The following is a 25,033-nucleotide window of genomic DNA, read 5'->3' on the forward strand; positions in this document are numbered from 1 at the left end:
ATTAAAATAATCATAGCTATATCTTCTGGACAAAATATTTCATATATTATCCTATTAAATCTATGTCCATGCTAAATCAACAATATATTCCATACAACAACATTTTCAAAAAAAATCCATTTGGTATTTGAAAACACAAAAAATCCGCACGGCGATACAACACCATAAAATTTTATTTTTTTTCTCACTCAACCGGTTTTGAAGCTGAACCCTAAAATAATCCATTACTCTTAAATATATGATATTTCTTTGGAATCCTGTTCGATGGGCCGCACGAGATTTGACAAGATTTTTATTATTAGATCCTGTCCTATCTTATATAAAAGCCGATCGCCATAATTTTTCAATAGTTGTGAAAGTCCGCGGTCGCGATACTTTGTGTGGAATTGTGTTTGTTATAGCAACATGAAGGTTTTGGTGAGTTGCGTCTTTAAATTTACAGGCGTTTTCATAGATTATTTATTTTTTGCTTATATAACTTATTGCCTTATATGGTGTAGCAAAATAGTAAAGTCTGCAATGATATTTTAGTACGAATAGCTAAATATTACATGTGAACCTTTTTACAAGCCAATTAAAAATAAAATTTAAAATAAATATTGTTATCGCTAACAAAGCACAAATACTAACTTTAAGTCAAATGCTCATCACATTATATGTCCTGTAGATTATCCTCGCTATCGTGGCTGTGGTGAGCAGTGGGCCGGTTTCGCGTGGGAAGCGCAGCTTCGGCCACCAATACTCACCTTTGACGCAGACCTCTTTGGAGTCCAAGACTCAGCACTCAGCCTCTTATCAATCCAACACATTGCAGTCTACCTCCTTGCAGTCACAAACAGTACAGCCTACTTACCACGCGACCTACCAGCCTGCTGCTGCCGTCGCACAGCCCACATATAATGTTCGCCCTACCGTGAGTAAAAATTTTCAGTCAAAAATATAATCGAATGAAGTCTTCATTTTTGTATTTGAGTGCAATATTTTTATTTTCAAGCAAGACTTTTTATTTTTTACAAAAATGATTATATATGTACATTTGCTTTTTTCATATTAAAAAATTATCTATAAACATTGTTTTAAGTACAAAAGACATCAACGCGTGTTGTTTTAATGCTTCTTATTAGAATTACATTAAAGAATTCAAATCATTTTCAGTACTCCTACATTCCACAAGTCGAGACACACAACGTGCAGACTCCGGTCACTTACACGTACCCCGTCCGACAACAGGCTGTATACAGAGCTCCTGTCCAGACATACAGGGAGACCTACACACCTGTGCAAAGCTACGCGCCGGCTCAGATTTACCAACAGGCTCAGACCTACGCCCCCGCTCAGAGTTACGCATCCTACGCTCCCGCTCAGAATTACGCATCCTACGCCCCCGCTCAGAGTTACGCATCCTACGCCCCAGCTCAGAGTTACGCATCCTACGCCCCAGCTCAGAGTTACGCATCAGCCCAAACCTATACGCCCATCCAAACTTACTCGCCAGCTCAGACCTACACACCCACCCGAACTTATCAAACTTATACACCAGTCCAGACCATCCAAAGTGTGCCAGTCCAGGCATACAACACGGTGCCAGTATCTTGGCAATCAAAGAACGTCGGTAACAACTACAACGCTGACCCATGGTGCTAAACATCTCTAATAAGTAGTGTATTTTATCAATCCCACCAATTGATTGCATGAAACCTCAACGAACAATTTATAATAGAAAAATATCCACAGAAGTACGAAGTATCAGAATCTCATGAAGCTTTAAATTCACAAAATGTAGTACAAAAATAAAGAGGTATTCGTTATTAAATGTGTATGTATTTAAAATCTCTGTTCCCGTTTATTTTTATGTAATAGCTCTTATGTACATTTGGAAAATAAAAGGATTTCCTATTTAAATAGCCGAAGTCCATTGAGGGTTGAATTAATAAAAGATCTATTTAACATATGAAATTGTTAACGACTTTATATTATATTGCGAGCCTCGCTCAGCTCCGCGTTCAATTGGAAGGCAAAGCCAAATTGGCATCAAAAAATCTCGGTGTGCTCAGCAAGGCAAGACAGTATTTCACGTCGGCGCATCGTCTAAGACTATATAAGGCGCAAATTCGGCCTCACATGGAGTACTGCTCTCACCTCTGGGCGGGTGCTCCCCAGTACCAGCCCCTTCCATTTGACCGTATCCAACGTAGAGCGGCTCGAATTATCGACGATCAAGCCCTTTCCGATCTGCTTGATCCTTTGGCTTTTCGTAGAGATGTTGGATCGCTCTGCATCTTCTACAGAATTTTTCAAGGGTAATGTTCCGAGGAATTGAAGGAAGGATTAATCCCGGCTGCTGAATTTCACCTTCGGACGTCAAAATTCCAAATATCACCCGCACCACCTAGATGGCCGAAAATCCACAATAGCGCGATTTTTAAGACATTTTCTGCCTCGCACAACCACTCCGTGGAACCAGCTTTCGCCGGCCGTTTTCCGAACCGATACGACTTGGGAACCATCAAGAAAAGAGCGTACTCATTCCTGAAAGGCCGGCAACGCCCCGGTGTTGCAGATGTCCATGGGCGGTGGTAATCACTTTCCACAGGTGAGCCTCCTGTTTAGGTGATATAATCGATAGGTACAACCTGCAGCCGGTCGTGTCCTCGCATCGGGTCCACACATCGGGTCCACACATCGGACGCCCTTCACTGAACGGCTCTAATGCAACTGATCTAAAGATATTATAATAAATTATTTAAATCTACAGCTTCGTATTATAATACTTATTATAATATAGTTTCCGCCGCTCTATATTTGTTTAGTAAAGTCAAGGCCGACTTCGCGTGTCACGGAAGAAAACATCACTTAATTGATTTTTATAATTTTCCGCTCGTAAAAATTATGCTTCAAGTTTTTTTAATAGTAAATAGCTATAGCTAGTAATATAATTTAAGCATTCGTAGTAAATCTAAAATTATTCAAATATCATTAGAGACAAAATCTCAGGCAGCACAAAATATGCACATACATATGTTTTGAATTTAATTTTATCTTCAACGAGACATGACGTAACCAATTTAATACCTAGTTACCATTTAGATTTTTTATTTATATATTTTTCTTTAACTTCACGACGTCACGCATACAAATTTACCATATATTTTCGATATATTTAACATATTCAATGTATTATGGATTTTATATTCGCTAGCGAATATTGCTTGAAACGTATGATTTATTTGTTAATATTTTATTTCTTTATTTGTTTTGTTTATAACATTATTATAGAATGATAGATAAATAAAATTAAAATGCTCCGAATATATGAAATATTAATTAGTCGCGTACAAGGCGAGAGTATCGATGACCGTTAATAATAATTAATTATTACAGAACGCCGCGCCGACCAGAATTAACGCCGACCCAGAAATAGCATCGATCATATTGTACTACGACTACGTGTACGAATCGCAGTGGGACTTTTCCGCTGCTATGTCGGGATCGAATCCCCCGTTGCCCCGGTATATCCGCACTGGTCACTTCGACAACCCAAACAATTGTTTTGCTTTACGATTATAACACTTCAAAGTATCTAAGCAATCGACTTTCGATAATTTTTCAACGCAAATATTTTGAACTTTACGTTCCTACAATTATTTACGTTAACATTAAGTCTTTGAAAATTTCTAATGAATAGAAAAATTACATGAGATATTAACAAAAGTTCAGCTAGAATACAGCTAATACGATAGGTTTTAGAACAACAATTATATACTCTACCTATAAATATTGCGACTTTATACCGTTAAGTGTTTCCTTCTCGACTGTGTACCGTGTGCAGCGACTGGATACTACTGTATTACACAGATGCCACTTTTATTCCCTTTGCTTGTCACAATCACAAGCTATAAAGTTATTAATATGATACAGGTCGTTGCGAAACAAGAACCTCGCAGATGACACAATCTAGTTATTGACCGCCATGAGTACGTGATGTTTGTGGCGAGATTTATTTTCCCAAAAGGTACAGCTTTATTCATCGTCTTCATTACGAACTTCGTTTCGACCGCTCGAACAGCTTAATTATACCTGATAACTAAACAGAGCTCAGTACTACGCAGTCAGCTTCGGGACGGATGACTGAGCGACCCATACAGACGGTAAGAATCGAAGAGCCTGTATTCCTTGATTTCCATTCAAACTCAAACTTAAATTCCTCTATTCAGTATAGAAGCATTACACTTACTGTCATCGTGTCAAATGTCATCATGTCAAATTAAAAACTACCACCGGTTCGGAAAAGAAAATACACTGACCTGAGAATAACCTACTGAGTCTTTCTGTATGAGCTATAAACTTCTACGAAACCGATGGATTGATTTGATGCGGTATTTACTAAAGATTATTTTAACTGTGACGTTATAAAAAATCTGTTTTCGTACGCTTACATTACTAACGATGGCTCAACCTTAGAAGATACATCAACACAGTGCACTTAAATGTTGTAGATCCTAACGCGGCCAACGGAAAAGTTCGCGGGCCTGCGTCCATCTCTTAAGGCACAATCGTAATAACTATTGTTTTCTATTACAGATTACAAAAACACTGTCGGTTGTTGGCGATTGTTAATTCATTATTAAGCGTTATTCATATAAATATGTTAGATACATGGGACATTTCGTATAGATTAAAATTGTCCATTAAACTATTTAATTCGAATAAATGCATTAAAATATATCACAGATTCCAAAAGACGTATAACCAAAAAAACGTTCGTCCGATTTCGTAAAACTACTAAGTCTCTTTTGTCACCGGCAGGAAATACTATTTTGACGTGAGAAAGGAAAACATTAGACGATTCTGTTTACTGGACATTTTTAAAGACGAAATTTAAAGTTTTATACTTATAAAGAAGATTACGATACGACTAAGCGTTTAGAATATTAATTGTCAGTGAGACACACCCGGTGATCGCTGCATCGATGAATATTATATTCTGAAGGCCGTCATAAACTCATCAACAGACGTTCATGTTATTTAATTTAATGTAAAATGTTAATTTCATTACATTAAGAGCCTGTAAATTTCCCACTGCTGGGCTAAAGGCCTCCTCTCCCTTTGAGGAGAAGGTTTGGAGCATACTCCACCACGCTGCTCCAATGCGGGTTGGTGGAATACACATGTGGCAGAATTTCGTTGAAATTAGACACATGCAGGTTTCCTCACGATGTTTTCCTTCACCGCCGAGCACGAGATGAATTATAAACACAAATTAAGCACATGAAAATTCAGTGGTGCTTGCCTGGGTTGAACCCGAAATCATCGGTTAAGATGCACGCGTTCTAACCACTGGGCCATCTCAAAATTTTAATGCGGAAGATTATTTAATACGACATAACTAACATAAATAACATAACACTGTGTGTTTAGAGAATTATTCAATTTGTAATGAAATTCTTTCTATGCCTTTGATCTTGCCTACGTACTCGTACAGTATATTGCACAGATCAAATGATAATATCTCTCTTTATTGTGTGAGTCCCAGAGGTTTTGAAACTGACTCCGGAGTAAGCACGTCGGTGCATAAAAAAGTAATAAAGGCCTATAAAAGGTTTCACAACACGACGTTTACATTGTACTAAGACACGTGAAGACACATTCGTAACATTTGTAATAATTTGACGCCACTGGGAACTGACGCGCTTAAGATCTACGTGAAAACATGACCAGTTAGTATATTTTTTTATGATATCGGAAGGCGGACGAGCAAATGGACCACCTGATGGTAAGTGGTCACCACCGCCCATAGACAATGGCGCTGTAAGAAATATTAACCACTCCTTACATCACCAATGCGCCACCAACCTTGGGAACTAAGATGTTACGTCCCTTGTGCCTGTAGTTACACTGGCTCACTCACCCTTCAAACCAGAACACAACAATACTGTGTACTACTGTTTGGCGGTAGAATATCAGAGATTAGATTTTATCTTATTCGAAACTTAGCAACGAAAACCTTATTTAATCTAATGAGTTTCCATATTAAACTTTAAAAATAACTTAAATGACAATGAGAGAATCGCTTGTTCTCCGTTCCGTACAAAGGCAATTTATTTAATAGTAATATCCGACGAAATTATAACTTCAGTCTGTTTTTAAAAACGCAATACATTAAATAATATATTATGCAATGAAATATTCTGTTTAATTCACATAACACACAGTAATATTTTGCGGCAACCTTTCCACTAAAAATAAAACAGGTTTTAATTCATTGAGTTCTAATTACTTTTATTTTAATAAAAATATTTTCGTGTCAATCTTATCAAACAATGCTGGAAGCTTGTATATAAGTCTCACGTGTCAGGTCACGCATTTGGTACACAAGACTACACAGGCATGCGAATTATACCTAACGAGTGTGGTCACAGCAGATGTATCGTCACTGAGACACACGCACGTGTCTTGTAACTATTGAAAAGACTGATAAAACTTAACAATTTTATTTAGGAGTTCTTATTTATTTGTGTGTAGTTTTTTATGTAAGTTTTAAGTCAGATTTTATAATACAAAAGATTCAAGTTTCAAGCTATTTTCTAACGTGTTTTATAAATAAGATCTCGCAGTTTTATAAATAAGTTTAAAATTATAAATGGGGGTAAACCCATGCTTTAAACCCAAATTAAACACATGCAAGCAGGTCTGACCTTTCACGCTACATTTGGACTTATAATTACGAACAAGACAAATCTTTGACTGGCTGTGTACACGACTAAAATACTAAAGACATATAGACGTTCTTAATAATCAAATTCAACATAATAAAGTATGTATGTGTACTTTATCCAATGACTGTGGAACAAGCTCTTTTAAATCTTATCTATTTTCGTCATCTTGTATATAAATAATTTATTAATAAAATCTATAAATTCGATAAATTTAAATACTTTGCTACAGAAACGATTGCCTCAGACCGGTCGGGTCTAGCGCGCAGAGCTTCTCGTACTTCTAGGTTATATGTTTCAGTTTAATCAATAATCACAATTACCAATATTATTATACATATAATAAATATTCTACATATATTAAGATGCGACCAAAGGTATTCATACTTTGATAAATGTGCGCGTATTTTTGCTCGCCAATGTTGATAGAACGCAGTGTAGCCATTATTTTTCCATCAAATTGTAATCACCAAGCGAATAAATTATATTGATCGATTGATCGATTGCAGACGTTCTCCGAATAAAGTAATAAAACTAAACCAGATTTATATCTAACAAGATTATTAAGACCGCTATAAAAGTTACGCAATTGTCTGTTTCATAAAAAAATATGATGAAACAAAAACACTTTCCGGATAAGATTTCCGTAAGCTTGACCACAAACATTAAAGGCTAGTGACAAAAGAGCTAAGTTAAGCAGTAAGCAGGAGTACAATCCCATCCATCGGAGAGCACGCAACACATGGCATCTCCAACGCTCTAACGCTGTCATCCGCCGGACAATAACAGTACGGAAACCGAGTGTGTTCTCGGGCTTGGGCATACTCTCGTACTCGAGATGAGTCGTCGTGGGCGCGTATCAGTAGGATATTATTATTATTCTATTAACAAACGATCGTACTAAATCATACATAAGCACTTAATTGCTACCATATTTTAAAAGTAAATGATATTGCCCTAATATTAATTTGTTATCCTCGCACTCCAGTTTACTAGCCAGCGTTTATTATTTATTATTTTACAAATAACACAAGATACCATCGGCAATTTAATGCAAATATTTTAATGATCGCATTGAGTTTTAATCATAATATGCATATATTATAAGTAAATCAAATCTTCCGCCGCGAGTTAATGTAATAATGTAATTTATTTCAACGCGCTTAACGTGTAGCAGACGATTACGTGTAATGGCACACACTGTGTCTGATTGATGTCGCGGGCGCGACTCGGGGACTTTGTGTCGATCAATCAATTAGAGCTGCTCATTAAAATAATAATATACCATTATTTTTATTGAAGCCTTCAACGAGCTATTAAAAAGACTTAGCCTATTACTCTGTATTAGAATTGAACATTTTTTACATTACATTACAATAATAGCCTGTAAATTTCCCACTGCTGGGCTAAGGCCTCCTCACCCTTTGAGGAGAAGGTTTGGAGCATATTCCACCACGCTGCTCCAATGCGGGTTGGTGGAATACACATGTGGCAGAATTTCGTTGAAATTATACACATGCTTCCTCACGATGTTTTCCTTCACCGCCGAGCACAATTATAAACACAAATTAAGCACATGAAAATACCCAAATTCATCATTCATCAATTCATTTGAATTGAACCCGAAATCATCGGTTAAGATGCACGCGTTCTAATAACTGGGCCATCTCGGCTCTTTATATAGAATTATACATACGATAAAAAATCAAGGTACTAACAACCGCTAGATCTTGTAAAGAAATTCGGTATTATTCCTAGAAAATATTATTAAAAGAGACGACTCAAAATTATTGTATTTAATTATTATTATGAAATATTTTCAAGTTTAATATTTACGCGTCTGTGTAACATTACCTGGACAATATCAAATATATTAATTTGACGGAGCGTCAGGGAGCGATGACGACGAGCAGGTTCCGTTGACAAAATATTCTCAGCGCGCGGCAAACGTAGTATCCCTGACATTTTCCAAGTCCATGAGCACCGCTGATATTACTAAATGGTGGCCTGCATGAATAACACGTCATTTTCTACTAAATATTAGGTAAAGATGTATTTAAAAATTAAAAAAGACCAAAAAAGTTTTTCTAATGGTAAGCGGACTCTACCACCCACAAACATGGTACAGTAAGAAATAATAACCATTCCTTACATAGCCAAGCGTCCACCAAACTTGGGCATTAACATGTGATGTTCCTCGTGCCTGTGGTTACGCCGGCTCGCTGTAACAATAAGGTTATAAATAAGGTTATAAATTTCCATTTCATTACACATACATACAGTACATACATTATTTGGCGTCTGGGTAGGTTACTCACTCATATATTCTACCACCATGCAGCAGTACTTTGTATTGTTGTGTTCGGATTTGAAGGGTGAGTGACCCAGTGTACAGGCACAAGGGATATATATATTAATTCCTTAATTCCCAAGGCTGGTGGCGCATTGGAATTGTAAGGAATGATTAAAATTTCTTACGTCGCCAATGTCCATATGGGCGAAAGTGACCATTTACCATCAGGAAGTCGAACTTCTTGTTGGCCTATCAGTTTCATAAAAAAAACATACTTTTAAGGCGTCAAATATTTTGAACAGAAAAAAATTAACATAAACTAATCAAGTTTAGATGTCGACTCGACTTCGCGTGTGTCCTGTGACTATGGGATGTGTAAATTGTATTATTATCTTCAAAATAATATTTTTATCAAAAGAACAACTGTTTGCCAATAGCTGACGCAGATAACAAGAATAAAGGAAACACTGGCTCCGACACACATTGTAAAATTTTTACCAATTAAGGAGAAAAATATATAAAAACGATCATAAATAGTATGATGCTGCCAACACGTGTTTATCGATATTACAATCCACAACAATTAATTTTAAATGTAATGATACTACTCGTAACGTGTTACACAGGATTGATACGAGTGTGTCTCATATCGTTATAACAGCAAAATATTACCACAATTATAATGATGTATGGTTTCTTCGTATGCATTTAAAATAATACAAATACATATACTGTAAACAATTTGTTTGTAAACGATTATCTTATTCGGTATTCCGAGTTACAATTCAACCTCTAGATGAAACATAAAAAAAGCATTGTAAAATATTGTCTCTCAGGGAATATAAAAAAAAACCTTTAAAAAGTTGACAAAAAAAACCACTGAGTTTCTTTCGGCAGTTTTTCTCAGGTTAGGGGTTATATGCTTTTCCGAACCGGTGGTAGTGTTTAATTACTATGAAATATTTTTTTATCACTAAAATTATATCTATACAACAACGCGGCCCCTGACAGAGGAGGACGCATGCAGAGGTGTCAGGGCAGTGTAATATAGATTTAGAACTTTCTGGATTGACCGAAATCATATTTATAGTTTGGAATGTAATATACACAATTCCCCCCCCCCCCATACACACACATAGGGTTTCAAACGTGGTGATACGATGAGAACTCTATTTGAAAAGCAGGTCGTTAAAAAAATGTAAGAAAAAGCAAAATAGCCAAAGCCACGTGACGGCAAGTGGTCACATTAGCGCCGGGTGAATTTTAAAATATTTCTTATATAGCCAATGCACCAACATCCTTGATCATCGAACATCAAGAGGTCCCTTGTGCCTTTAATTACACTGGTTACAATTGTAACAACATTGTAATTACAATTATACGTAACATTAACGTATTCCTTTTTTATGAAACCAGATGATAAATACTATATCATCAGTTGTTTTGCCAATATATTATATTATATCCCATACTGGAAAGTCAGCTTTATGTCTTAGCATTCATCAAAGTTTTGTTGATTTGAGTAATTCGATAACCCTACCCAAGCGACTCCTTGCTTATGAAGGAACAGCGTAGTATTTTGACCTTACGAAGATTCAGCCCGCAGACACGACTGCATTCCGCAAGCCCACGCCATCGCCTTGATTCGATCCGCTTGCTCCTTTTCGGAAACACATTTGGAGTGTTTCATTTATTATTGTTAACGTCATTTTATAAATTATTATCGACTCGACTATTTATAACAATAATTTATGTTAATGGCCAACATAATTGCTCATTATACGTTAAAATTCATCGAAGTGTCCGTCCTCGACGTCGCGACGCAAAATCCAAATCTAATCATGGATTTTTATGCAATTAACCTGCACTAGGTTGTTTACAATACGACATGTGCAGCTCGCAGCTGTGTGCGAGGACCTCGGCCGGTATATAAGGATGAAGATGCGCTTCAGCCGCATATTGAGTCGTCTCCACTGGAACCGATCACTCGAACAACAATGAAACTCCTTGTAAGTTTCTTTGACAGTTTTATTTTGTTTAAAAATGAGCTTTATAATTATGTCTCTGAATCGACACGTGCATAGACATTGTATTAGGTGACGCGAATTATTGTGCAAATGGAAAAATTATTTACTATTATACATTCACATCGTGCTCAGCGGGATCCTAAGACGCCCATCGCCAGGCGACACACGAAACCGTAACGGTGCAGTGTTTACGTAGAGTGTGTGAAAATACTTACTGATTTTTTTTTATTGTAATAAGTTGGTGGAGGGGTAAATGGTCCACCTGGTGGTAAGTGGTCACCACCGCTCGTAGACATTGGCGCTAAAGAAATATTAACCATTCCATACATCTCAACAATGCGCCTGCAGTTACACTGGCTGACTCACTCTTCAGCCCGGAACAACAATACTAAGTGTTGATGTTTTACGGTAGAACATCTGATAAGTAGGTGGTACCTCCTCAGGCGGGCTTGCACAAAGCCCTACCACTTAAACGGGTTCTCTTTATAGACTCTACGAATACCGATATTCGCGGTCATGATTTATAATTGTTATACTGCTGCTTGCTATTTTTAATTTTCAAGCAAATAATTCTTATGTAAACGGTTTTTTTTAAGTCGTTATATTAAACACATAATTTTAAGGAAATCATTTAATTTAAAGTTTGTTTATATTATCAAAGGAAAATCAAAATGACGGTGCTCAATATAAACAAAAATCATCGATTTGTTAAAAGTATTCGCTACCAAATCTAATCTTACAATTAACCATACACAACTAAGCATCGATAGAACAATGAACCAAGATCGCGCGATCTAACGACGACGACTATCCCTGTGACCTTTGCATTGAGAAATAACAATATGCAAAAAGAAAACGTACAATCAGAGTGTGAAGTACAAAGAATCATTCCCTTGGATTCATCCGGTCTGTTTTATAATACTATTAAAAAAGAAACGTAGCAGATTCTTACAGCCACCGCGTGCGTAACGACGATACATCCTGAGTATATTTTTTTTAATCAGTTTGTAGATACCAAACTAAGCGGAAATTGATAATACAATATCCAAGGTGGATCTCGGAGTATCGATGCAAATTATCTCAGCATAATTATTTAAATGACGGCTCTATTCGCGACATTTTTTTTTAATTCAAAATCGTTTCCTGTAACTACCAAATACATTAAATGATTTATATTAGAAACATAGTTTCTTAATAAAAGTATATTTTAATGTGTCGACAAACTGTACAATATTATCTGCGACCCAATTAGATGTGCCTGATGCTGATGGCCGTGGCGCTGGGTGCGGCGTCTGCGGGCTACATCCACAAGGGTTGGTACCCGAGCTACAGCGCCCCTATCGTCTACTCTCGGCCCGTCGCCTACCCGTCCTACTACAGCGGCTGGTCCGGCAACAATGGCTGGAGCAACGGCGGATGGAACCGTGGTGGGTGGAAGAGCGGTTGGAACAGTGGCTGGTGGTAAATACTACCGACATTCGACCAACAATTTTACCTTTTTTAAATCGTAACAACGGTCATCCAAGCTTCTTGAAAATTAGTTGCTAAGCAAAGTCACCTACTTGTACCTTGAAATGCTACCTACGTAAAAAAGTAATTATTTTCTAATTTAAGTTTCTCTGTAAAATTAATGTTTTTTTGTCATTTTATGTAAATAATTTCTATATATGTTATATTGTTCGAAATCCTAAATATCATATTAAAAGTATTAAGAACGGGCATCTGTGATAATGCGATTCGCCTTTTCATAACAAGTCGTGATGTAACACGTACCTGTATAATTTAATAAATATATTATTTTTTGACCGAACGCAAACACACGTTTTATTTGTCAACAAATAATTTTATTACATCAATAAAACACTCACAGTAATAATAGCTAGCATTCTTGCCACCATTCCACGGTCAAGATTTATACAGTAACTATTTTTAATTCATATTTAAGCATCAATTCTTATAATAGAAGTAATATTAAATATATTACTTCATGTTCGTGGTTTCGTTATTCGTACCTGTTGGTATCAATTGCCGACGCATCAATTAATATTATCCTTCCGTAAAACATCAATAGTACAAGTTGTACAGCGTTACTGTGATGAAGGAAGAATTACACACTAACATCTTAGAATGGTTAGCAAACCGGCGCCGGTGTTGGGTGTGGTTACCACCTCTTCCAGTGCCCTTCTACATACTATTCTATAGGGTACTCATTCATAACAAAACAATTGAAGCCTCTATAGCTCAATAGCTTACCGGATATTGATGTGAAAATTGGCTATTGATCCTAGCCTATTGAGCCGTTGTCGACCCCAATCCTGACAGTGTTTTTACGCTCATCTGAAGAAATATAACAAATATTAGCAGTGTCCTTGAAATATGACTCTGCTAGTTTTGAAATATTATTTTGTTTTTCAATTGTTATTGTAATGTTATATATGAATTATATTAATATTAATAGTCTCATACAATTTTATTATATAAGCTATTTTCTCCCACTATTTCTTGAAATCAATAATCATTTTGTACTTGAAGAACTAAACACAATGTGAGTGTTGTCGCAACTGATTAATGATCCTTAAAATATATGTAAAATGTGAATTCAATAAAAATATGATAATATTAAAGACTGTATGCATTTAACCCGATCGGTAATAAATTAACCGTGTCAGTAACTGCCCATATGTTTTTCCACTTCTGGGCAAAAATCTCCTCTCCTCTTAAGTAATTTACTCCATGACATTGCCCTAGTGCGGATTGGGGAACAAACATAATATGCGTATTGGTCATTTTGTGATAGAAGTGTATCTAATACATCTTCATTCCTTAAAGACCGGCAATGCGCGTGCCAGCCCCCCGGTGATGCAGATGTATATGGGCCGTGCACACTTTCCATCAGGTAAGCCTCTGCTCGTTTGCCACCTATAACAAAAAAATATACGCGTAGAATTCTCCACAAAACTTTCACAATCAAGCTAGAGATCATTAACAAGAAAAATGATGTTTATCCGAATTAAACTGCAGTGACGCTGTGGAATTACATGCACGACTTTGCATCACTTGGATGTCAGCGACAGTAAGAAAAGCTTTAAATAATACGCATATTATATACAATTAATAATCGAACGAAATATTAGAACGGCAACTATCTATCAAATAAAATAAATATAACTCACTCAATCAAATAAAATAACTCACTTAAGTAAATATTAAATTGTTATTCGGTTTCCGCCAACCATTTTAAAATGTAACAGAAAGAATACGAGGCATATTTAGATGATAGAGATTGTTTACTTCCAAAGATTTCAGCCTTGATACATCTCGTCCGGTTTTGCTTGTAACAGCTCAAACTCCGAGCTATCATTTACACAACGTTAAATATCAACAGAAGGTTCGTTGCAAAACGATTCAGCCCGAAGAGCGCTCCACCTGGCTGTGACTCAGGCGTCTGATTGAGCTCCTTGTCATCTTTAAATGTCGCCTGAGACGATTATTAAATAATATATTTTGGGTCAGCGCAAATAGTGAAAACTAAACGTGTCCCCCAAGGTTAATAACAATTTATATTCGTTTTTCAATTTGGATATTACAAAATTATACATTAATATAATATATTTTATATGTAAAATATAATGTATGCATCGTCATAAAATTGCTAAGTGTAATGAATGCATCACTCACTAAGTGTTAACTATGTCACACGTTTATAAGCCTGATATATTTTCAATAGTCATTATTCTTATTATAAGAGTCCCCGAGTAGTCTAATATTGTGCGTAGGAGGTTTTCTAAAAAAGCGGAATAAAACAGGACGCAGAGATTTTCAACTGTTTTTTAAATTACAAACATTTATAAGCTTGGGAAATCAGATGCTCCCAAGTGGGTTTTGTTATCAGTGAACATCACTACGGTACGTCATTACTAATGCACTGCCTTCTATCGAGCCGCGAGGGTGTGAAGTGCGTCCCGTAACATGTCCTTTTTAGCAAGAAGTGAATAAGACGATCAACACAATTACAATATCTATTTAGATCACGATATTGAGTTGAATTTAATTTACCTACTCTCCAAATAAATCGGATTCTATTTGTACTCGAAACATCATTCCACGTGTAGAGCAGTCTGCTTTGCACAAATAATATGTTTATGTTTATTACATGGGGTTCAAGCGGCCAGAGTTATTTGCTTACAAACTTAGCATAGAGCATTCGAAACTCACCGTACAAATAAACAATTTTAGGAGAAACATCACTCATATAGCTTCAGAAACAATAGAAGGCGTATATACTTCGACTTTATGTAAATTTTATATTGCTAAAACAAAATAATACAAAACGTTAATTAAAAAACATTCAGAGCGAGACGAAATCCTTCACAAGGCTGCGCGACTGAACACGTGATATACAATTAAATTAATAATATTATGCGTTATAACTGTTTATCTAATATCATAATGTTCTACTGACTGACTTCGGCGGCGAATCGATGTAAACGGATACAAACCCAAATTTAATTTAGTTAAAAGACTCAACTATGAATCATCCTCGTACTGTGAGTGAGTTAATGTAGCAGTAATAAGCAGTAGTAACTTTGGCTAAGAATTAATATCCACCTGTTCTAGCTACCGGCTTACCTCAGATAGAGTAATTTATAAAGACAACTATTAATTCTTATCCTATTACAAATAGAGAAACAACATTGACACTCTATATAAATCAGTAGCTTATTGCAAAAACAAAATTCATTGAATTTAAGAATGAAACTAAAACTAAGGCCTTCTAATGTTAACTACAAACTGAGTCACAACCACAGAACAAGGATGATGCCAAAAGTGTCGCGTCTAAGAGTAGCTGCCTCTTTTCATTTCGTACTTTCCTACTTTTCATTTAAAATAGTTAAGTAGACTAGCGGATAGTTCTTTTGATGGTTGCGGACCACCACTCACTGATATGACACTGACACTAAGAAATAGTAAGTATCCCTTACTTTATTTTTTGGGCGACCCTTTGCCACGGAAATGGAAATATTGTTTTATACCTATACGCATCCGAGCGAACGTCGACAATCGAACCGTTTTCAAATAATTTTAGCTTTGCGCTTTTTTTTTCTTACGTAATAACTATCAAGATTCCTTCCCACCCCCTTGTAAGAAAACATAAGTAAAGTCCCACCCTAAATCGTCTTACGTAATAAATGAATGGCCCCATACCAGTACAAATATATATGTAATATAAATCTTAATTAATGTGGATATACATTTAATATGTAATTAAAAAAACACTTGTCATATGACAAACAATTAAAGTGATCTCAAATATCAATCGTCACTACTTGCACACACTTGTTCAAGAGCGTTAAACTCAAAGCGTAAAAAAGCTCGATGCCATTTCCCCGCGTCTACGTTTCATTTTAAAGATGCGACAGTGTCAGACCGGCGCGCGCGCCCCGCGGCCCCCGCGCCGCCACCGTGTCCACAGAGATGACCCACAAATTAATGCACATAATAAACCGGTTAGTTTGAGTTATGACCGACTTTAAATATGCCTCACATTACAAAAGTAACACTTAACACGTCGCTTTTAATATATTTATTAACTTTATTTTTTTTGTAATTGTAATGTATAATACTTAGGGAGAAGTAATTAATGTTAAGCTTATTACAATTATATAAAGGTAAATACACATTAAAATCCTAATGAAACATTACACTTTTACTCATTGTATCCCAAGTAAAAGTAAAAACTACCATCGGTGCGGAACAGAAGATACTCGTACTGTACTGTCGCCTGAGGAGGAGGAATAGGAGGCGATCGCTTCTTACGCAAAGTGTGCGTCAACTAGCCCGTAAGATAAGACACGACATTAAAAAATTACGATCACATTATAATTAAATATATATTTTTTTAAGTATAAAACATAAACGCAAGCACGTCGCAGTGCCGGAGCCAATTTCAAAACACACAAGAATTACGCCAAGAAGTTTTTTGCCTTTTTGCAATATTAATAAGAGTATCTTTTATACAATCTTACCATTCCTATTTACGTAGAAAGTTGCAATTCGAATTATGGAATGTTTACTGAGTGCACGGATTTGGAGGCGAACGACTTACAAAATTAAATCTTAATTACTCAACCAATCAAACAATTGTGGCACAATTATTTATTTATATATTATTGATTCCAATAAACTAAATTTATGTCAATTAATTTATTCATTGATAACGATGAACAGTACTTAAAAAAATATAGGTGTATCTTAACTGATATATGTTTATGTGCAAGCGAACTTTTTAACGGAACTAGTATCGTATATAATATCGTTTATAACTAGTATTTCATATTGCTTAAATACAAAAACAAGCCGATGGAAGATTTAATAAACAAACAAATATATTATTTTTTGGAAATAATATTTAGAACTTCCTTTTTCATACAATTCAAAATTGTATTACGTTTGTAAATTATTTATTACAAAAAGTAAATGTCGGATCACAGGGAAGAGTAAACAATGCTATGTCTGATATAGTACACTGGTTTAGCGTAAATAATCTTAGGCTGTATAAAAAAACTAAAATTGTAAAATTTAGCACACCAAACGTGCAAAATGTAAAACCCGATGCACTTATCAATGGGGAATCGATGGATCCAGTTGAAACAACTGAATTTCTTGGCCTTACTCTTGATGCCAAGTTACAGTGGCTCCCCCATATAAACGGATTGGCGGGTAGACTGAGTTCTGCGGCATTTGGGGCATACTATATTTGTGCTGCAGAAGAGGGCTATTCGCGCAATCTATAACCTAGGAGCCAAGGATTCATTAAGGTATAAATTAAAAGAAATTAAGATATTAACTGTTGCTTCTCAATATATATTCTGTAATGTTTTGTATGTACGGAAAAATATTAATGTTTTTATGAGAAAATATGTTTCTCATAACATTAGTACAAGGAACAAACACAATCTTGTTACTCCTGTTACTCGACTGCATAGAGTCAGTAACTCTTTTGTGGGGCAATGTATACGCTTCTACAACAGGATCCCAGAAAGCGTTCAAAATGCTTCTGTTGCCAAATTTAAAAAATTGTTAAAGAACGCTTGTGTGCGAAAGGTTACTATACAATTTAAAAAAAAATTAGTGAGTTTATATTTGATAGCACACCTTGGGAATGAAACGATCGCCTCCTGGCTGTTTCTATTCATATACAATTATGTATCTACTTAATTTGACAAAAAAAAAGACCCGCTGAGTTTCTTACGCCGGTTCTTCTCAGGTCAGGGTGTTCTTTTTTCCGAACCGATAGTAGTGTTTAATTTGACCATCAATAAGTAAGTGTGATGCTTCTATGTTGAATAAAGGAATTTGGAGTTTGAGTATGTTTATTACTCATACACCTGTAACGACGCACCTGGAATGTCGATACTGCTGCAACGCAATAAGAGATCATAACATCAAAATGACCCGAAAAAACAAAGTGTATTTTGAGAAGGTTACAGAAACCGAAGGTTGCGTTACTTCATTTAATTTAACGATAATGCGCGGCGCGGGAACCACGGTTGACAAAAATTAAACGCAAAAATGTATAATTTTATGATATAGAAATAGTATTTAAAAGAAACAATAAAATAAAATAAAAAAAGCAATCTACTTGTAAAGCGCTTCAATTTTGAATTATGCAACCGTAAAGTTCACACGCGTTTGTGCCCAACTCATTGTCAAGTTCAAACGCGCCGCTTACTCACTACAACGGCACTTTGTTAATCGCCACAATTACCAGTAAATACCTAACCTATCTCAATAAAAAATGAGTCTTAACTTATTTAGTGTGCTTTATAATTAGTATTAGTTTATGTATTCATAATAAATTTATTTAAACGTCTTAAATAGTTTAAATACTTTGTTGTTATAAACGTGAGATGTAACTTTCAATGTAAACGTTTCAATCAATTTAAATAGAATTAGATAAGTCTAGGAATCTTTTTATTCAAACGAAAGTTTATCAAAGATTTTCAATTCTTAAGACTATAATATTAAATTCATTGAATCATTTAAATAATATTATTTCTAAGTTTATTTAAAAACTGACAAAACATACTCCATTCTTACATTCCATATTATAATCACATACTCGAATTTGAAATGCTAATTTAAATTCGATTTTGAGGTCTAGTATGAGAAAATTATGGAAAATCATAAATTAATTAACTCAAGTGGAGGAAGGTTGATGTGACGAGGACGGACTTGCGACATGTTTGACAATGATTATGTATATATGGTTAGCGGGTACTCTGGGACATCACTGACTAGCCAGCCGTCATTAAGTTATTATAGAAAACCATCATGAAGGCATTTGTAAGTATAGGCTTACTTAACTGAACATTCAAAGACATATCGGTGTATAATCAGCCAGTGAATGGAATCCCAGTGTGGATACTCTGCGAGGCGACGGGCAACTGTTTTGCGTGTCATATATGACTTGTTTATTCCATGTTCTTAACGTAAAAAAGGAACATCGCTAAGGTTCTTGCCTATTTTGATAACAGAAATAATTTCAAGAAGACAAAATTGGATACCATTCTATCTTGATGTTGACTAATTGAATAAAATAGTTTACAAATATGTTTCTAATCATATTTCCGTTATGGGAAACTTTACTTGGCAATCTAAACTAACTAAACATTTAAATTTGTCTTACTTTTTAAATTATACTGTCAAACTTTAATTTCAGATTGTAGTCTGCATGTTAGTGGCGTGCGCTACGGCTGACAACGTTCGCCAGAAGCGCGGTTACCTCAGCGGCCACCACTCCGCTAATGGGTTATCTCATGGTCACTCTAATGGGTACAGCTACTCCGCACCCGCTTTCAGCTACTCTGCACCTGCTGTCAGTTACTCTGCGTCCGCAGTAGGCCACTCCTCGCCCGGAATCAGTTACTCCGCACCCGCAATTAGTCACTCCGCCCCTGCTATAAGTTACTCCGCACCTTCAATAAGCCACTCCGCATCATCTATCAGTCACTATGCCCCTGCCGTAAGTTACTCCGCACCCGCAATCAGTTACTCCGCGCCCTCAATAAGCCACTCAAGCTCTTCAATAGGCTACTCCGCACCCGCAATTAGTTACTCAGCCCCTTCTGTGAGTTACGCTGCGCCTGCTGCCTCATACGCATCCACTGCTTCGATTGGACACTCAGCACACTCCCCGTCAATTAGTTACTCAGCCCCCTCTGTGAGTTACTCTGCGCCTGCTGCCTCATACGCGTCCTCTGCTTCGATTGGACACTCAGCACACGCCCCGTCGATTAGTTACTCAGCACCAGCATCTTCCATAAGTTATTCAGCACCTGCGATCCGCTACGCTGCATCCGCTCCTGCCCTCAGCTATTCGTCTGCCCCAGCTTTGAGTTACTCCTCTCCTAGTATCGGTTACTCCGCACCGGCTCCTGCCCTCAGCTACTCATCTGCCCCCGTGTCAAGCTACTCTGGCCCAGTCAGCTATGCAGCCCCTGCTATATCACACTCGGCGTCGGCAACCCGCGTGGTTACTGTCAAAAAAATTGTGAACGTTAAAAAAGTAATCAACGTTCCCCGGATCATAAATGTATCCAAAGTGGTCACCATCCCCCAAGTGATCACGGTCCAGAAAGTAGTACCTGCCGGTGGCTACTCCACCGGTGTTTCCAGCGGACAAGGCGCTCGCTACGCCAGTGGTTATGGCTCGGGCTACGGCAACGGCTGGTAAACTATATAATGTGAAATCTAGTCAAATATTCAATTTACTGTTTGTTGCTTTACTTAAGTTTATATTATTTTAATTAAACAATTTTGAAAATATTTTTTCTATTATTTAATCCCGAGTTAATTATTACGTTAAACTAAAACGACTTTATAGAAATCTAAGAACCTAAACATATATGTCTGATTATAATCAGAAATCAGTAGAAATAAAAAATACATAATCAGTAAAAATAAAAAATATATATTAACTAGCTGAACCTGCGGCTCTATCCGCGCTAAAACCCTTTTACTCCCTTAGAGTAAAGTAAAGAGTTTCGTAATATCCCTTCTTAGCGGATGTCTACACCCAATAAGGAACCTACCTGCCAAATTTCAAGTTTCTGAGATTTCGTGATTAATCAGTGAGTGGTATTTTGCTTTTATACAATATAGATGATTAATACAACTATAGAAATATCAACAATTTCGGAGAACACTTATCCACTCAAAATTTTACACTATATTTTTGTTCGAGAGTCAAGCCCAAAACTTTCGACATGTTGGATATAGGCTAGTCCTAAAATATAGTATTTCATCACTCTCTAAGACGACAGAAGCCAGAGATGTCATAAAAAACCTCTAAAAATAATCGATTAATAAGAAAATATGCCGTAATATATTTAAAAAGATGTGTGCGAGTCCGCGGCGAGGCACTTATTAATAAAATGGAACTCAAACTGACAGTCTAGATATTGCCAAACGCACTGATTACAATATTTCTGTAGTTTTATCTGTAAATTAACAATTAAACTTGACCGTTTATATTTTATTGAAAGATCTTAATATGTCAAAAAACACTTAAAATCAATGTTTAACATCCGTCACTGCGGCCTTGAACCTCAATTAGTTTCGTAGTTTGTCTTGTGAGATCACTTTAACTCTTACAATGTGTGAATGACATTGCTATATTCGCGAATATAAAATAATAACATCAAAAATGTTTTGTTAGTTTTTATTTCGTGAATTTTAACAAAAAAATAGTTTTAGGGTCACATTTGTATGTCCTTGAGATATTGTATTTAAATAGCACAGCCTATTCCTTTTAACTAGTATATATAGTATAATAATATACAGTAATTATATAAATTAGTATATAACTCCGAAACTTATTTCGTCCCTCCCTATAGCTACTAAATACACTACTCCTGCCGATCAGATATTATTTTCGTCAGCGTTAGCATATTCGGTTGTGCATGAGACGCCTTGAACAAGTAACCTAAATTGGAATCTTTATATGAATGTAAAATTGACTGATCTCTTTTTCCGGCATCGAAGATTCAACCTCATAATAATGACTCGAATAAATTAGTATGACAAAGACGGAAAACGGCTGTATGGCTGGACGAACACAAGAGAGCGCAAGGCTGAAGCTAGCTTACAATATTATGAAAATAATGAAATTACACATTATTTCACAAAGATGAATATTATGAAACATTTCAGAGAAAAAAACAAGATACGGTTTATTTTAGAGACGAATAATAACATATACAGACAGAATACAATACAAAAGAACATTAATATGTCTAATCAAAAATAAAAGATAAAAACGCTTAAGAAAACAATATCTGCAATCGTGTCCTGAATACTATAGAATGATGTACATCATTCAGCTTCCAAAATTGGGTTCCAAGACCCAACTCAACTTCCACTAATTGTTCTGCTTTATTTTTCCCAATATTTGCCTTTGTTTAATTTAGGAAGAGAAATGAAGGATGTTTTTTGTTTTATAACTTAGGGAGCTTTCAAGTATTACGTAACGCACTTTTTGAAGATTTTTGATCCCCCCCTCCTCCCCTTGTAACGCACCGTAACGTTTTTCTGTACCCAGGGGGGGTACAGAAAAACGTTACTCTAAACGTTACGTAACACTTAAGTGACCATTTTTACCCTAAAATCTCAAAAAGTTATATTTTAGTTATTATCTTTGGTATATTTTTAATTGACTTTGCGATAATAATACTAAATGAAACAAGAGATTTTTAATCCACGAACCTGCGTATTTTTTTATTTTTATACATTTTTTCTTTACACACAATTGTTTTCGTCCTTCATTCTCCTATTTTAGCTTTTTTTACTAATACTCTTAAAATAAAATAACATTTTTATTTTAACCTTTACGAACCTTTACTTTTAAGAAACCCGACTGAAATTAAACATTTTACTCGAAATAAAATCGTATTCTTAACAAAATTAAAAAATAATCAACGATTAACCAAGTAGGTATATAAAAACAATCCGATTGAAATTACTGCTCCTCTGTCCACGGGTTTGCTAGCCACTCAGATTCTTTCATCACTGCCACTGGTTCTGGAATTGTTAAGGCACTTGCATCAAATTCGTCTTCGTCGAGCCAGTCAGTATCTTCAGACGATGTTTCATAACGATGCACGATGCAGAGAAGCTCATTCGCCGCTCTGGTAGCAAGGCGCTGCGGCCGTACTCTAGTTTCACAATGGTCATGGCACACAATCTTGCCATGCACGTAACGACATTGCATTTGAATGCTCTTGTGAGATGTGAAATAGATCCCACAGGTTGGACAAAAATGACGACCAGACTAATACAATCGAGGGATTCCCCGTAAAACATAAATGAAAATGTTTGCCAATTTGGGAGTTTTGATTCCCTAATTTTTTATTTAAAAAAAAACAATGTTACGTAACGTGTTGTAAGAAAGACCCCCTCCCGCCCCTGTAACGCATCGTAACGTTTTATGAGACACCCCCTCCCCCCCCCCAAATTGCCTTACGTAATACTTGAACGCCCCCCTATCACGGTCACACACACAGAAATAGGTTTAAGTTTTTAAGCTTCAGTTATAACTATACTTTCGGTTTATTTGATATGCAAAGATTTCATAAATAAAGATACATTATAGTGAAATAATATCCACGTCAATAAGTCATAATTCACACAAACGTATTGTGTCAAGTTATAATCGTCAACTTCTTAAAGTCTTCCACTTAGCGCTTAGTAAATAAGCTATCCCCAATAAGCCCAAATTAACAAAATTAGTGTTTCTATTACAAATCAACGTACTCCGCTGCGTCTACCTATATATAAATTCGTTGGTCTCAGGAACTATCATGGGGATTTTCATGCATGCAGTTAACATTAATAAATATGATATATTAGTGAATGAAATTAAATGAAACCTAATCAATAGTATCATTTGTTATGTGGCTCCATACATTGCCTTATTTTAACAAGTGTTTGGAAACGAATTCATTTCGCAGTGGCGATGTTAGGACTGATTAAATTTTCTTACAGCGCCAATGTCCGTGAGCGTCGGTTACCGGTTACCACAATTATATTATATTATATGTAATAACACTAAAAAAACGTTGACTTTACTCTACACAGTAAGACGGGGCCTTGGCTTCGTCAACTACATTTAATGTCAATATTAATAAATGAAGGGGACGGAGTAAAGGTTAACGCACAGTGAAAGGGCAGCCGTTAAGTTATAACTGTACACTCAGAGCTATCACTCGATATTGTTTAACATCAATACCGAACTAGTTTAAAGCCACTTTTACTTCATTTCCAAACGTCGAGGAGAGATGTCAGCCATCGTTACGACCACATTATAATTTATATAATGACTGGCTGCTTACTAACGCGCGGGAAACTGGCTCAACTTTGCTCATAACAGACGTCGTCCAATATTATACAGCCTTACAAAATTACCTAGGAAAACAGTTTTATGTATTACATAAGAAAGCGATCGATTACATTTTCAAACATTATAACTCTTAGCAAATTTTCTATCGAAAATAATAGAGCGTCTACACGTCTGTTTGATGTAGCATACATTGCCGCCTGAATTAATTGATCTTAATTAATGTTCATTTGTTTGATTCTTTTAGGAAGACAAAGAATGGGTCACCGGATAAATAAATCATCCTGGACAATATTCATCTAACAAATAGGTTTCCTCAGCATGTTTTCTTTCACCGCCGACCGAGCGCATAATCAATTATTTACATATTCATTACATGAAAAATCACTGATGCTTGCATGGGTTTGAACATGCTATCTTTGTTTAACATTCATATATCAGACACCGAAAGCAGGATATTATGTCCCTAACGCGTATGTAAATTAAAATAAAATCATAGTTTAATGAATCATTTCAAATAGTGCAACCCACGCTTGCTCATTAAGTGTCAAAAATCGACCAATGGTTCAGGAGTGAATGCCTCAGTGAACTGTGTTCTGTGATA

At 36.0% G+C, this 25,033-nt stretch overlaps 2 protein-coding genes across 3 annotated transcripts; both read left to right on the forward strand.

Annotated features, from left to right (window-relative positions):
- The first annotated feature begins 349 nt into the window (after window positions 1–349).
- LOC113394731 (adhesive plaque matrix protein-like) lies at window positions 350–1,813 on the forward strand. Its single transcript, XM_026632155.2, has 3 exons — window positions 350–417; window positions 668–913; window positions 1,156–1,813. The coding sequence occupies exons 1-3, from the start codon at window positions 406–408 to the stop codon at window positions 1,642–1,644; spliced, it is 747 nt and encodes a 248-aa protein (XP_026487940.2). The 5' UTR covers window positions 350–405; the 3' UTR covers window positions 1,645–1,813.
- Window positions 1,814–13,785: 11,972 nt separating this feature from the next.
- On the forward strand, window positions 13,786–20,861 carry LOC113394750 (cuticle protein 16.5-like). Of its 2 annotated transcripts, none has more exons than XM_064217188.1 (2): window positions 13,786–13,929; window positions 19,756–20,861. In XM_064217188.1, exon 2 carries the CDS (start codon window positions 19,768–19,770, stop codon window positions 20,767–20,769), a length of 1,002 nt encoding a protein of 333 aa, XP_064073258.1. In that variant the 5' UTR covers window positions 13,786–13,929; window positions 19,756–19,767; the 3' UTR covers window positions 20,770–20,861. The 2 variants fall into 2 exon arrangements, with proteins under 2 accessions (XP_064073258.1, XP_064073257.1); XM_064217187.1 differs by lacking the exon at window positions 13,786–13,929 and adding an exon at window positions 16,404–16,540.
- Window positions 20,862–25,033: the final 4,172 nt, after the last annotated feature.

The sequence above is a fragment of the Vanessa tameamea genome, chromosome 15 (genome assembly GCF_037043105.1).
Source record: "Vanessa tameamea isolate UH-Manoa-2023 chromosome 15, ilVanTame1 primary haplotype, whole genome shotgun sequence".
In the NCBI taxonomy this organism is placed as follows: domain Eukaryota; kingdom Metazoa; phylum Arthropoda; class Insecta; order Lepidoptera; family Nymphalidae; genus Vanessa; species Vanessa tameamea.

Coding starts and splice junctions, on each gene's coding strand:
- LOC113394750 (XM_064217187.1), top strand. CDS start 16,445: ATGCGACAGTGTCAGACCGGCGCGCGCGCCCCGCGGCCCCCGCGCCGC. Junction 16,541..19,755: donor TTAATGCACATAATAAACCG/GTTAGTTTGAGT, acceptor CTTTAATTTCAG/ATTGTAGTCTGCATGTTAGT.
- LOC113394731 (XM_026632155.2), top strand. Junction 914..1,155: donor CATATAATGTTCGCCCTACC/GTGAGTAAAAAT, acceptor AATCATTTTCAG/TACTCCTACATTCCACAAGT.